The sequence below is a fragment of the Gallinula chloropus genome (genome assembly GCF_964237585.1).
Source record: "Gallinula chloropus genome assembly, chromosome: 10".
Lineage (NCBI taxonomy): Eukaryota > Metazoa > Chordata > Aves > Gruiformes > Rallidae > Gallinula > Gallinula chloropus.
Window position 1 is genome coordinate 17896131 of NC_140095.1, and position 12166 is coordinate 17908296.

Consider the following 12166-nt stretch of genomic DNA (forward strand, 5'->3'; position numbering starts at 1 on the left):
AGGAAGGATAGGAAATCAGACAATGGCATTTGGCACTACAGTTTTAGCTACACTATACAGTTATTTATCATGATGCCTGTGAGGACTGAGGAGTTCTGCCCTCATTTACACCCTCTAGAGTCTATGTATGCGAAATGGAGGATGAAACTGCCCAACGCGGGGGAAGAAGGGGCCAGTTCCTAATTTCCATCCCAGTCTAGCCACAGATCTGAAAAAGCAGCCTTAGGCAAATGTGAAGCTTGCCCTCCCGGAGCGCTCAGCTCCTGCTGCTCAGTCTCACCCTGCCTGCACTGCGGAGGAGCAGAGCTGCTTTGCAGCAACCACTTGCAGCTCTGAGAACAGAGAACCCTTGTTTTTTAAAAACCCACCAGTCTGCACTAATTGCACATACCATTTGTGAGGAGAGGCTGTTTTACATAAGCCAGGACTGGGTTAAGCTTGGGGTCTGGTCTGTGTGTGCAAGCAGAGATTTGATGGGACCCCTGTACTCTGAGAGCATGATACAGCCATCACTCTCTAATGAACTAGAATGACATTAAATACTGAAGTATCTGAAGTTGAAGGGAAGCAGGAGTATCCCATTTCATGGGTGAGGGAAAATTTGGGGCCAAGAAGTTAGAGGAGTAACACAGTTCTATAGGATCATCACTCGTGAGAGGCTCCTCAATTTATTTGTCTCTTGGTGACCCTCCAGAGGGAGGTCCCAAAGGATGAAGCCTCGTGACCCTCCAGAGGGAGGTCCCAAAGGATGAAGCCTCGTGTAACTTGCCAAAGGTCATGCAGGAAATCTGTGCCAGCAGCAGAAAAAAAGCCCTGATCTCCTGACTCCTAGTCCTGTGCTCAGAAGTGTATTCTTGATTCCACCACAGCAGCTCCCATCTGCTTCCATCCTGCTCCATATCCAAATACCAACCAGGATTTCAGCCTGAGCCCAGTGAAGATCAGCAGCACAGTGGTGTGTGCATGCGTGTTTGCACGTGTATGTTTGAGGGAGGAGGGGATCCTTGTATTTCCCCATCAGCAGATGAACACTGATGCTAGATTCAATCTGACAGCGAAATATCCCCCCTTTGGCAAGCCAAACAACATCACAATGTCTTTGTACCAGGTTCTTTCTACCCCTCTCTTGACAGGATTTCAGCTGCTCCTTCACTGCATGTTAAGCCTCGGTCACAGCTTTCCAGCAATGATAGAACTTTGCAGGACAGTCTTTGCTGCTTTTATCCTCTCTGGCTGTTTATCTAATTTGCTTTTTTTGTTTTTTAATTTCTTTTTCTAACAAATAGTTAAGCAATGATTTAAAAATATTTTTACATCGTAAGGTACAGTCAACATCAAACATGCCTTTGTACAAGAGCTCGACTCAGTTACAAATCAACGAGAACAATGCACGAAAAGAAATATCCATTAAGATGACTCCTGCACTTGGGGTTTATCTATCCCTGTCGTGCTGTTGGCACAGCACCCTCAGCTAGAGCAATGCAGTATAGACACGGTGTTGTCCCCCCACCCTCCCACTTTGCCCATCGCCACACATTAACTTTAATGACCTTCTGTCTTGGCAGCCTTGGCTTCATGGTTTACCGATCCCGAGGACAGCCAGGGCGATACAGCCCGGGAGCTGGTCTGCTTGGCCATGCTGTAGTGGCTGATGACGGTGTAGAACCTGCCCCGGGAGTTGGAATCCTGTGCGGAGTAGTAGGCGTCCAGTGAGGCCGGGATGCACCGCTTGTGCTGGGAAGGGGAAGAAAGCAAGAGAAGTAAAGAGTGGTCCCATCAGCCTCAGGCTCTTTGCTTACAAATCTCAGGGTTAGCTGTTTGCTAGCGGATGACGCTTGACTCAGACTTGCTGCAGCGAGAGCATCTGCTGCGCAGCGCCGGCTGCCTTCCAGAGCCCTGGGAATGCACAAAGTTTAGGGTCGGGCAGCAGCCTTCAAAACCTGTTGCTATTGGCAACCCTGATTGCAGGCTGATTTCATCGGTGGGTGGGAAATGGGGACAGCGCAGCGAAGGTCTGACATTCAGTACATCACTGTATGCACAGAGCCCCTTGCTGGAGCCCTCGCAGGGCTGGCTGTGCAGCTCCAGGCTCATGCTGGACTGAGAGCTCTGTAAAGCCAAGTCCAGAATTCATCCCCAGACAAGCAGAGGCCAAGCAGAATAAGCTGTTTACATGCTGCTCTGTTACAGTGCGTTCTCACTATAGGACAACCACCATGGTCAGGGATGGGAGGATGCATGGTCCAGCTGGCCAGCCCTGGCTAGAGCTTCTTGTCTGTGCAGGCACTGCCTGTGCATCCCCGCTGTGCTGGTGAGGACACGTGGGTGCTGAGGGCTGTGCAGATAAAACAATTCACTTGGCCACAGCTGTCAGAGGGCACTCAAATGGTAACAAATGTCAACCTGGTTGGTATTCACCAGAGCTGAAGTAGCACCGAGGACACAAAGGGCCCCAGGTACACTTGCTATTAAACGATGTGATACCCCAACTCCCATTTCAGTGTGACTACCTGAAATCTGAGCCTAAACCCTCTAATCTTTTCAAAAGTTCAGGTTTCGATCTGATTCTAAAATTCATTACTCCATCCTAACTTCATTTTTATATAACCTAAGAGAATAATTCACAATGACTAATGCACCAACATCCTTACTCTATTTTACAGCCCACAGATTATTCTCAGTGCGGTCAAGACTCCTGTGAGTACATTCACAGTAAGGAGTCAATGAGTTCACTTTTATAAACTACTTTTTTTCCTTTTTTTAAAAATTTAAATCTATACAGACCAGGCAAATAGTTCTCTGCAAATATTCAATATAAAATCACTGAGCAGCAGGGGTTTAGCAATTAAGTTACACGTGTTTGTTCTTGATAGAGGCTCAAAAGCACCTAAAAACGAACTCCATGGGCAAATTTGGATTTCTTTCACAAAGGACACATGTGCCAGCACTCTGGGAGTTTGCTTTGCATTATAACGTATGCCAGTAAACCTCAGTCACTTGGATGTGTGGGAAGCAAATGTGGGATTCCAGCTGCAATAAATCCATTCACAAATGCGAGGGATTGTTCCTGAACATCTGTCTGTAGTGTTCACCAAACGCTAATCCCAACAATTACAGTGTAACAGTAGCTGATGGAGGCAGATGCAAGTCCACATTTCCCATAACGCTTTTCCCATTTCAACACATTCCTGCCAAATGTTCTGTTTGGCCTGGTCAAAAAAGCAGACTAGACTGTAACCATGTAGTCAATTAGAGTCTATCATTATCTCAGGCAATTCATCCTTCTGAAGTTCCTTACCTTATAAACAAATCCATCTGGGCAACTGTGGTCGTAAGTGAAGGCTTTGTATACCACAAGAAACACTATGCAGGCGAGGAACGCGAGAGCCAGACTGATGAGAATAGTGACCTACAAAAGAGGGATAATGTTACTCTACATATGTTGAAATGGCATGTGAGCAACCTCGTAATTAAATGACTTACAGCAACAGCCATCCTAACAGACTGCAGTCTTCACTCCACTGTGCAGTACTTAACTGAGCATGGTAATTGAATGAATGGTAGATCCAATAGCCCTGAATTCTCACACCATTTGCACACACACACACCCACACCCACACGCCCCTTCAGGAGTGCACATTCCTGTGTTTAACCCCTTGCAAATGCACTGATTTTTGCCAAGGCATTCGGTGTTGTCAGGGGGTTGTGTTCCCATGTTCTCAGCTGTGCAACCGGCAGCATCGGCTGCTGTCCCTGCAGGATCCACCAGCAGCCAGCGTCCACATTCAGGGTCTAATCTGTGCAGATAAGCTGCTCTATAACCATGGAGAGATCCCGCTTTTCTGATAGCAGAGGTAGCTGAGCAGGTAGGAATAATGAAGCCTTTGTAGTCCCTTTGTGCCTCCTGAGCAATGGGACAAGGGTAAGTCCTGCCTTGCAGAGGGGAGAGCGGAGAAGGGAACCCTCTGTTTATCAAAGCTGTGAAGGGACAATACCCCAACCACTGGCAAAGCCCAGCACGTGAATCCCACAGCATGTCCAAGAGCAGATGCCAGTGCTGGAGATACCAGACACAATACTCTCCTGGGGGCTCAAATATCCCTTCTCTCCTCATCCCCATGCAGGTTACTTTGCTGCACCATTCTGTTTCTTTGCTGTAGCCCCCTCCTCTCCAGCCCTTCCAGGTCCCTCTTAAATAGCTTCCAGGCCCCATACAGCTATCTCAGCCTTGATTTTAGCAGGCTGTGTCCTCCTAAGGACGAAGCATGGGTCCCAAAAGCTCCCTTGCCTGAAGCTTTCTTGGTCCCAGCTGGTAATTCTGCCAATGCAGCATAAATGGCTCTGGACTTCTACTGCCTAAACTACAGCAACCCATCCTGTGGAGTCTCCTGTCTCACACTGATCTGGACTGGCATGAAAAAATATCCTAATCCCCAGGGCTCCAGGGTTACCATGCAAACTAGTTACTAATCAAATTAACTCGCTTACAGAGATGATGGGGGTGGGAACAGCAGCTGGGGAAGCATTTAAAGCTGCTGCACAGCCAGCAGCACAGGGAGGGAGCTGTGGCAGCTCCCCAGCTTGCCCTGGATCGCAGGGGCTGAGCACCAGCAGCGGGCATTTTGCAGGATGTCTGCCTGCACGGGGAAGGAGCTGCAGTGTTACAGTGCTTGGTGAGCCTGCCAGAGCTCATGCTGAGGAACTGCCTGCAGCAAAAGCTTGAGGTCAGGCATGGGTTTACAGGCAGGATAGCAATCAATGAGGCTTATTCCTACCCACAACCTCCATCTGTTTGTTTCAGAATCCCACTTTCATCACAGCACCAGGAGTTGAGCCCAGGGCTGCAAATTTTCCCTGTGCACATCAAAAGCACTGAGAGAACCACAGTGGTAGGACAGGGACTGTGTGTTACCACCTTGCCATGCATATGTATGCCATGCACATGTTCATCCTCCAAAATACGCCCCCATCCCACAATCAGTGCTGCACCCACCTGTACTAAAGGCAATTATTATTTATTTACTGCCCTAGCAAGGAAGAGCCACAAATTTTTCAGCTCCATCTAGTCATTCAGGGTTCATCCACCCTTTGGTTACAGTTATGGCACCTTCCTCTCTGTTTTCTTGTACAGGTGTTCAAAGAAATTGAACAGTATGTACAGGCAGAAATTGTTCCTCCACTAGTCTATAGGAGACTGGTGGTTGTAGGAAGTGGGGAAAGACAGAGGTAATTCCTACAGCACAGTGGGCAGGCTTGTCAGGAACCGCAGCTAAAAGAGCAAGCCAGCCACATCTCAGAATTCATCCATATAATATTACCAATGTAATACTATTAGTAATACTGTAAGACTAGAGATATATTAGTATTGGTTCACACTGAATTTTGCTCTAATTATCTCATTTGGTCAGAGTAGCAGCTGTAACTCTGAGAACCTGTATGGGATGCAACCCCTGCACAGACTCAAATGGGACGCTGGAATTGCTTGCAGTGCAGGACTTCCCACCCTCACTGATCCTGCAGAGAGATGCACTGCCTGGTGAGACACAGTCCTACCTTGCACAGAGCACATTGGTACTGTTACTCAGAGAAGCTAAAGCAGCCTTGGCAATACCACCTGCAAGGCTGGAATATCCAGAGCCACGATCCTGGTGGATGTTTTAAGACAAAAAGGAAGAGTGAAGGTAAATCTGCATGCATGGTGTAGCTCTGACTCAACATCTCTAGTTCAAAACTCGGGAAAGAGAGAGGTGTGGAGCCTGTATCTAGCAGGAGACATTCATAAGTTCATTGTTAAGTCAGAATATTTTAGAACAAAGTGTAAAAAAGGTAAGGAGATTGGGGCTAACAGGCATTTCCACTGATGAACAGTTCACTGAAGCCCTGACCCGCCTTTTACAATAACTGCTCATATTAACCTCCTCCTTGGGGCCTAATCTGCTGCAAAATGGGTCAATTAAGCAAAAGGCAGCTGCTGAGGGAGAAGCACTTACTGCCAGATCTCACAAGAGAACATGTGTAAGAGAGTCCTGGTGTGCTGAAAAGGTAGTTGGTAGAAAAGGAGTACAGTTGTATGAATTGTACTAGCCTGACCAAGAAAATATGGGCTCCACCTCCTCTCCTTCAAAGCACACTTGCCTGCAAGATTGAATAGAAATACTTCAGACCAGCTTTATGGCAGCCCATGGGTTCCCAACCTGGGGAAAACACATCCCTTCTCATAGTGCTGAAGAGGAAGAAGACTCAGTTGGGTTCCAGGCAGATGGAAATGGAATCATCTGTGATTTAAGCCCCCAAAAGAAGTTATACTACACCGAAAAAAATGAAGAGTAAGTTTGAGAGAATATAGAGACACTTCCTGCACTAAGTATGCCAACAGTCTATACTTTTTCCAACAGGAGAACTGGGAAAAAAGACCCCTCTCCACTGAGACCCATCACAACCCAGCTCTGGCAGGCCAGTGTGGAAGAGCATTTCCCTGTACAGGATACATGTTCATCAACACTTCCCCATTTAAAAGGGGAGCATGTCAGGCCTGGTACTTACAGTTTATGGAGTAATACAAAGATAACAATGACACAAGTCCTCTTTTAGGTTAGCTTGAGGGCACTAAAGCAAGATGTACATCTTGCTCTACCAAAGCCAATTGTTAAAGGGCAGCCCTGGGTAGAAACTCAGAAAAAAAGAGACACTTGACTCTCCAGTTTGGTTGCTCTGCCCTAAATACAGCAGAAATCTGGTTTAGCTTAGGCTGAAGGAACAAACTTGTGCTTAGGGCAAAGGAAGAGACAAAGGACAATAAAATTACACCAAATGCCATCTGGGAACGCACAGAGTGTAAGTGAGAAAGTAGCTCTTGTTCCAGAGAGACACAAAGCCATTCATCCTCCAGGTTTCTTTAGCAAAGACAACCTTCATCACCACAAGAGCTGTACACTCCCCCCCGTGCTATGGTCCCTCCTGCCCCAAAGTCTACCTAGTTCTTCTCTCCCCCTCTGCATCAGTTTCATCTATCCCAGAGGGATCCATCAGGGTGAGTGCACCCAGAGAAGAGGCTGTGGAAGGGGAATATCCCTGAACTGTCAGATGTCTCCCTCACTCAGAAGGACTCTGCGTCTACCTTCCCCAAGAGTTGCTTTGAAGGCTTCTCACTCCAAGCCAGTTAAAATGCCCAAGTTCTTCCTTTTCCCTTCAGAAAAAAGAAAGAACTGAGCTGTCTGGAGCAAGAATGAACCTCCCTTCTTTTGTAAATCCCATGTACAGCCTATGGAAATGACCATCAGTAATGTGATTTGACTGGTCCCTTTCCTCTTACCTGCCCACTGAGACCCTAAAAATAGTAAGTTTGCCTCTGCTCTGTCGTTCTGCTCTGGCAAAGTGCTGACACCCAATTCCTTACCTCCCAGGAGCAGGTCCCTCTGCTGAGCTCTCCCCTCCCTCCGGGCTGTAATTGAGCCCATTCTCACCTCCCTCCTGCTGTTTCATGCACTTGCAAAATTACAGCGTGACACAATATTACACATGATGATACATAGTGCAAAATTGCTCTGGGATGAAATGTCATGTAAGATGTTACAACCCAGTGGAAAAGGAAGAAAAATCCACCCCCGGATATTTTGCCACACCAGAGCTCAGATCCACCTCTCCAGGTATTCCAGAGCATACAAAGCTTCATTAACATTCAAACACCAAAGAATCACAGAGCTGCAATACCTAATAAACCTCCACTTTTTTTTATGATTAACATGAACCTTGGCAGTCTCTGAGCAATATAAACACTCACAGAGGGGAAATAAAATTTAGTGAGCAGATAAAACCTAGAAGGGCTGCAGGCATGAATCTGTCACGTGTGACTGCTCGAGTGGGTAAAAGAAGGGGGGAGGTGGGTGTTGCCCACCCTCTCCCCAAGTCTTATATGATTTCCAGAGGGTCCCTTAAGACAGGAGCATCTGCTAGAATGGAGAAGAGAGATCATTACCATCCCCAAAAACTCCCCATCCTCCCCAGAACATGGAAAGATGCCCTTAACATCCATGATGTTGATGTCAACCTCCCATCAACAGCAGTGTGCTCAGTGTGGTTCCTCCCCAGCTTCCCCAAGGTGAGGTATGTGTTACATTTTCACAGCAGCACAGATAATGAAAAGGTATCTCATCAGGCCACAGGGCATTAGCTGCCATTAGGCTTTGCTCCACTGGATGATATCTAATTGCAATGGTATTCCAGTTAACCTGGTCTTCATGTTGGCCACTGAAGTGTCCTTCCTACCCTCTCTGATTTCAACAGCTGCCCACGTTTATTATTCCTTTTTCAGGAAAATTTGCCTTTTCCCCTCTCTAGCTGTAATGAAAAGCCTTATTTAAAAGCAAACCTAAGAACAATGCCCCATCCAAACAGCAGGGCATTCTTTAATAGCCTTTTCCATTGCAAGGTTTCTATATTTTTATCCCTTCTTGTTTTCCTTGGCAAAAAAAAAATAATCTGGTTTGTCCCCTTAAGTTTTCAGAGAGGGTGGGCACCCTTCTTTCCCCACAGAAGTCAACAAAAGCAGGGAGCTGCTGGTCCCTCCGAAAATTGAGCCTTAGGGGCTTTGACAGCAGTATTGATAACCTGCTGGGTAGAGAGCCTGCAGGTAGCTACACACCAGCATAGGGCTGGTACTGCCAGGCAGACAAACCAGAGAGGTATTTCGGTGCCTCAGAGTCCTGGGGAACCTGATGTCTCTGGAAATATCGGGACAGGGAGAAAGCAGAGCAAGGCAGATCCTGAACAGAGGCTGATGGGGATACTGCTGCACTGAGCAGATACTCACAGGGAAGGATTTTCAGGCAGTGTAGCTGGGGGAAGGGTCTTTCAGCAGATGGCGTTTCCCTCAAATTTATGCACTGTTTGAACTGAGTTGACAAATATTTTTTTTCCCAGTGGGAACTGGCTGCAGACAGCTCTCCATTTGTATTCAGCATCCAGCCTGTGCTGGTGAGTTGGGGGGAAGGGGTGGTTAAACCACGTATTACTTGCATTAGCAGCTGAAGGAACATAACTTATAATCACAGCTCTGGTGTCAGGGATTGTCATTCCACCTTTATGTTTTGTTCACAGGCTCTGCTGATGGTGTCACACACTGAGAGGACTCAGCATAAAAATGGTAAAGGATAAATTGGAGAGGGAGAGAAGATAACATTCAAATGCAAGCCACCTCACCAAGAAATGCAGCAGAAGACATCCTACAAAACCATGAAGCAACACCTTTTGAAGAAGTAAAGGGCTGGGGTTTTTTCTTATCCAAACCACAATTAATCTATGAAATAAATTACAATTAAGCTAACAAATTTACTCTGTACAATATGGCCAGCAGAAGGAGCTCAGTAAGATCCTAAAAAGATAAGACATTCATATGGAGAGCATCCACATGGCTTGAAGAAGAGCTCATAAAACAAAAGGCACAGCTCAGCTCCCTCTTCCCTCACTGAGTTCTCCTATCTGATGAAAGAACCAGTCATTTAGACCCAGACCCACAAAGGCAGTGGGGTGTCTAAATCTGCTTTAGTTTCCTACAGGGGACTGGAATCAGTAGACACCTTCTGTAGGATCAAACGTCCACAGAGGGGTAGGAAATTGTCTGGTTTGGATATTCACACGTTGCTCTGAGACATCACTAAAATGGGTTTCCAAAGGAGATGACCAGCTAGCCAGGTACAGCACCACAAGCCTTCTGCTCCACTACTAAAGCTCCAACCCATCAGCAGTCACACTCAGGCAGCAGCCTTATCACCTGCTGTCAAAATTCACTGCAACTACCACCCACTGTCTGTGGATCAGGCATAAGCCTCAGGTGCCCAGGGGTTTGAAACTACCCTCCATTTGCCACCTAAATGGAGCAGTTCTCAGGATGCAAGCAGATGATGTGATCTGCACCAGTGTCTGAAGAAAACAGCACAGAGCATCTCTTCTGTGGTCATGCACCCCTTGTGAGAGGCTAGCAAGCAGGGGGGGTCATCAGTGTGGGCAGCACTTCTTAGATATCGAGTGTGAGTTTTTTTTCTAAACCTGGAAAATAGCTGTTTGGCTCTGGAGACCTTTCCCACTGCTCAGAGCATGCAATATATATACTTACATATGCTCAAAACAGGAGTACAGCCAAAAAGATGCCAGAAGCAGGAAAAGCATTGCTACCTATAGGAAAAACCAGCCAGACCTGCAGCAGCCAAAGCTCTCAGACTGTAGAATGCAGTGTGGCTGTGAAGGACATCAGTTTAAAGATCATTTACTCTGGAAAACCCTATAGAAAATTCTGCACAGACTTCCTAGTCTTGGCAGCTGTAATGTGAATAAGGGACCTCAGAAACCAGATGCCTCTGTCCATTTCTGTACTGCAGCCTCACCCTCTCCACATTCAAGTCTGTCAGGAAAGGATGCCACCACTGATGCCATGTCTGGTTCTCCAAGATACCTTCAATATCGATGCATATTAGGAAATCTTGTGACCTTGTGACAGGCAATCCAATTTAATAAGTTATCTTTATAGAAGAGAAAAAGGACTCTGAGGCAAAATTTGTTATCAACAAAACTTGCAGAACTTCTGTCAAAATTATTTTCACAAAAGGGCTTAAGAGCATTTCCTTGGATAGGCAAGAAGGGTCTTTCCATGGTTTATGGCAATGCCATTACACCTGGAAACCTGTAAGTTCACTGACAACCTAGTTAACCTGCACACAAGAAAGAAATAAATCACAAAATCATCAATCCATTCCCCACAGGGCTGGTCCCAGATGTCCTGCTGCTCAGTAGAGATGTTTCAGCCATAATGGCATCTCAGGATACATTCATACACTCATGATCTCATTTTAAGGATTTCTGCTTAACAATGAAAATTTCAGGAGAGTATTTTTTTCCCCCTTCATCCCATAACTTCTTCCAGCTGAGAACTAGATGGAAAGTTGACATCAGTTCTTGACATGAAAGACTAAAATAAGACTCCCCAGCTCACAGATCCAGCTATCCTGGCTGTCTCCCACATGTATGCCAGGATGAAATCCAATTCTGATCCACCCCATCATTTGAACCCAGGCTATTACCATAAGAAAACTCAGGCATGGACACAGGGAGGGAGCCAGAGGCTGACAGGACACCCCAAGGTGAGCTGCTCCTCCACTGTTTATACTCAGCCAAAGAAATGGTGTGGTGAGTTGCCCAGCACCCTGTTATACAGACTGATCCATCCTGCAGGTAAAAATGACTTGGCTGCACTTCTTCAAACAATGACATTTCACTCCCAACTGTTAAAAATCTTCCCGTAATAAGTTGCTGATTTTGCTGATGTTATGGTAACAACTTGGCAACTGAGATTTTGAAAGGCTGACTGAAAAAAAGTGACACAATTGGGTCTTCATATTTGCTTGGTATTGTTCAAGAAGATGTAGGATTTGTCCTTTATTATCACAGCACAGCTTTATTCCAGATGGTGGCCAGATTCTTAACTAGCATCTCTTAGGAGATGCTTTGTAAGAAGGAAATGTCCTTAGTCATGTACATAAATCTTCAGAGGTTGCAAAAATACTGCTTAGCTGCACAGCTTCTCACATGAAGCTTCAGGAGAGGTTTTTTTGGACCTCATCTTCGAATTCATAACTATAAACCAATTTGGCTCTGATGCTCCTAAGAACACTGAACAGCATCCACAAAGATGCTATAATCTTGGGGTCCAAAAACCATCTCGCATCTGCTTCATCATTTCATGGGTTCCTTTCAGCCCACACAGCTCAGGAATCAAAGTCCAAAAGATTCAGAGTAGAAAAAAGAAATAGGCCATTTCTCCAACGACCCTCAAGTCTCAAAGGTCTCTGCTTGAAACCACACCAGCTGTCTGAACCAGTTTGCTATCCCAGTCACACTCCCATCAGCTCTACCCATCCGTGCATATATCACCCCACCATGAATACACCAGTGAACCTCTCCAAGTTAGCAAATCTTATAGAGAAACACCTATCCTCTGAGACAACTACGTACCCAGCAGCAATTCCTCTGCTCTGTGCCTTGTAGTACTGTGAGGGCAGCACAAGTGTGGAACAAGAACACCATGTTTCTAAGCAATTTGTCAAATAATTAAATTATGCACACAATAACTAGCTGGCTCAATTATATTAGCCAGTCTCCATCATGTAATATAATT

At 46.0% G+C, this 12166-nt stretch overlaps 1 protein-coding gene across 1 annotated transcript in view; it reads right to left on the reverse strand.

The window, feature by feature from the left end:
• Positions 1-1542: 1542 nt before the first annotated feature.
• NSG2 (neuronal vesicle trafficking associated 2) overlaps positions 1543-12166 on the reverse strand; it is a gene marked incomplete at both ends in the record, with an annotated part of 34370 nt that continues 23746 nt past the window's right edge. The window contains 2 exons of the mRNA XM_084268588.1: positions 1543-1734; positions 3299-3409. Coding sequence (XP_084124714.1) covers positions 1543-1734; positions 3299-3409 — 303 coding nt within the window. The remainder of the gene's footprint in view (positions 1735-3298; positions 3410-12166) is intronic.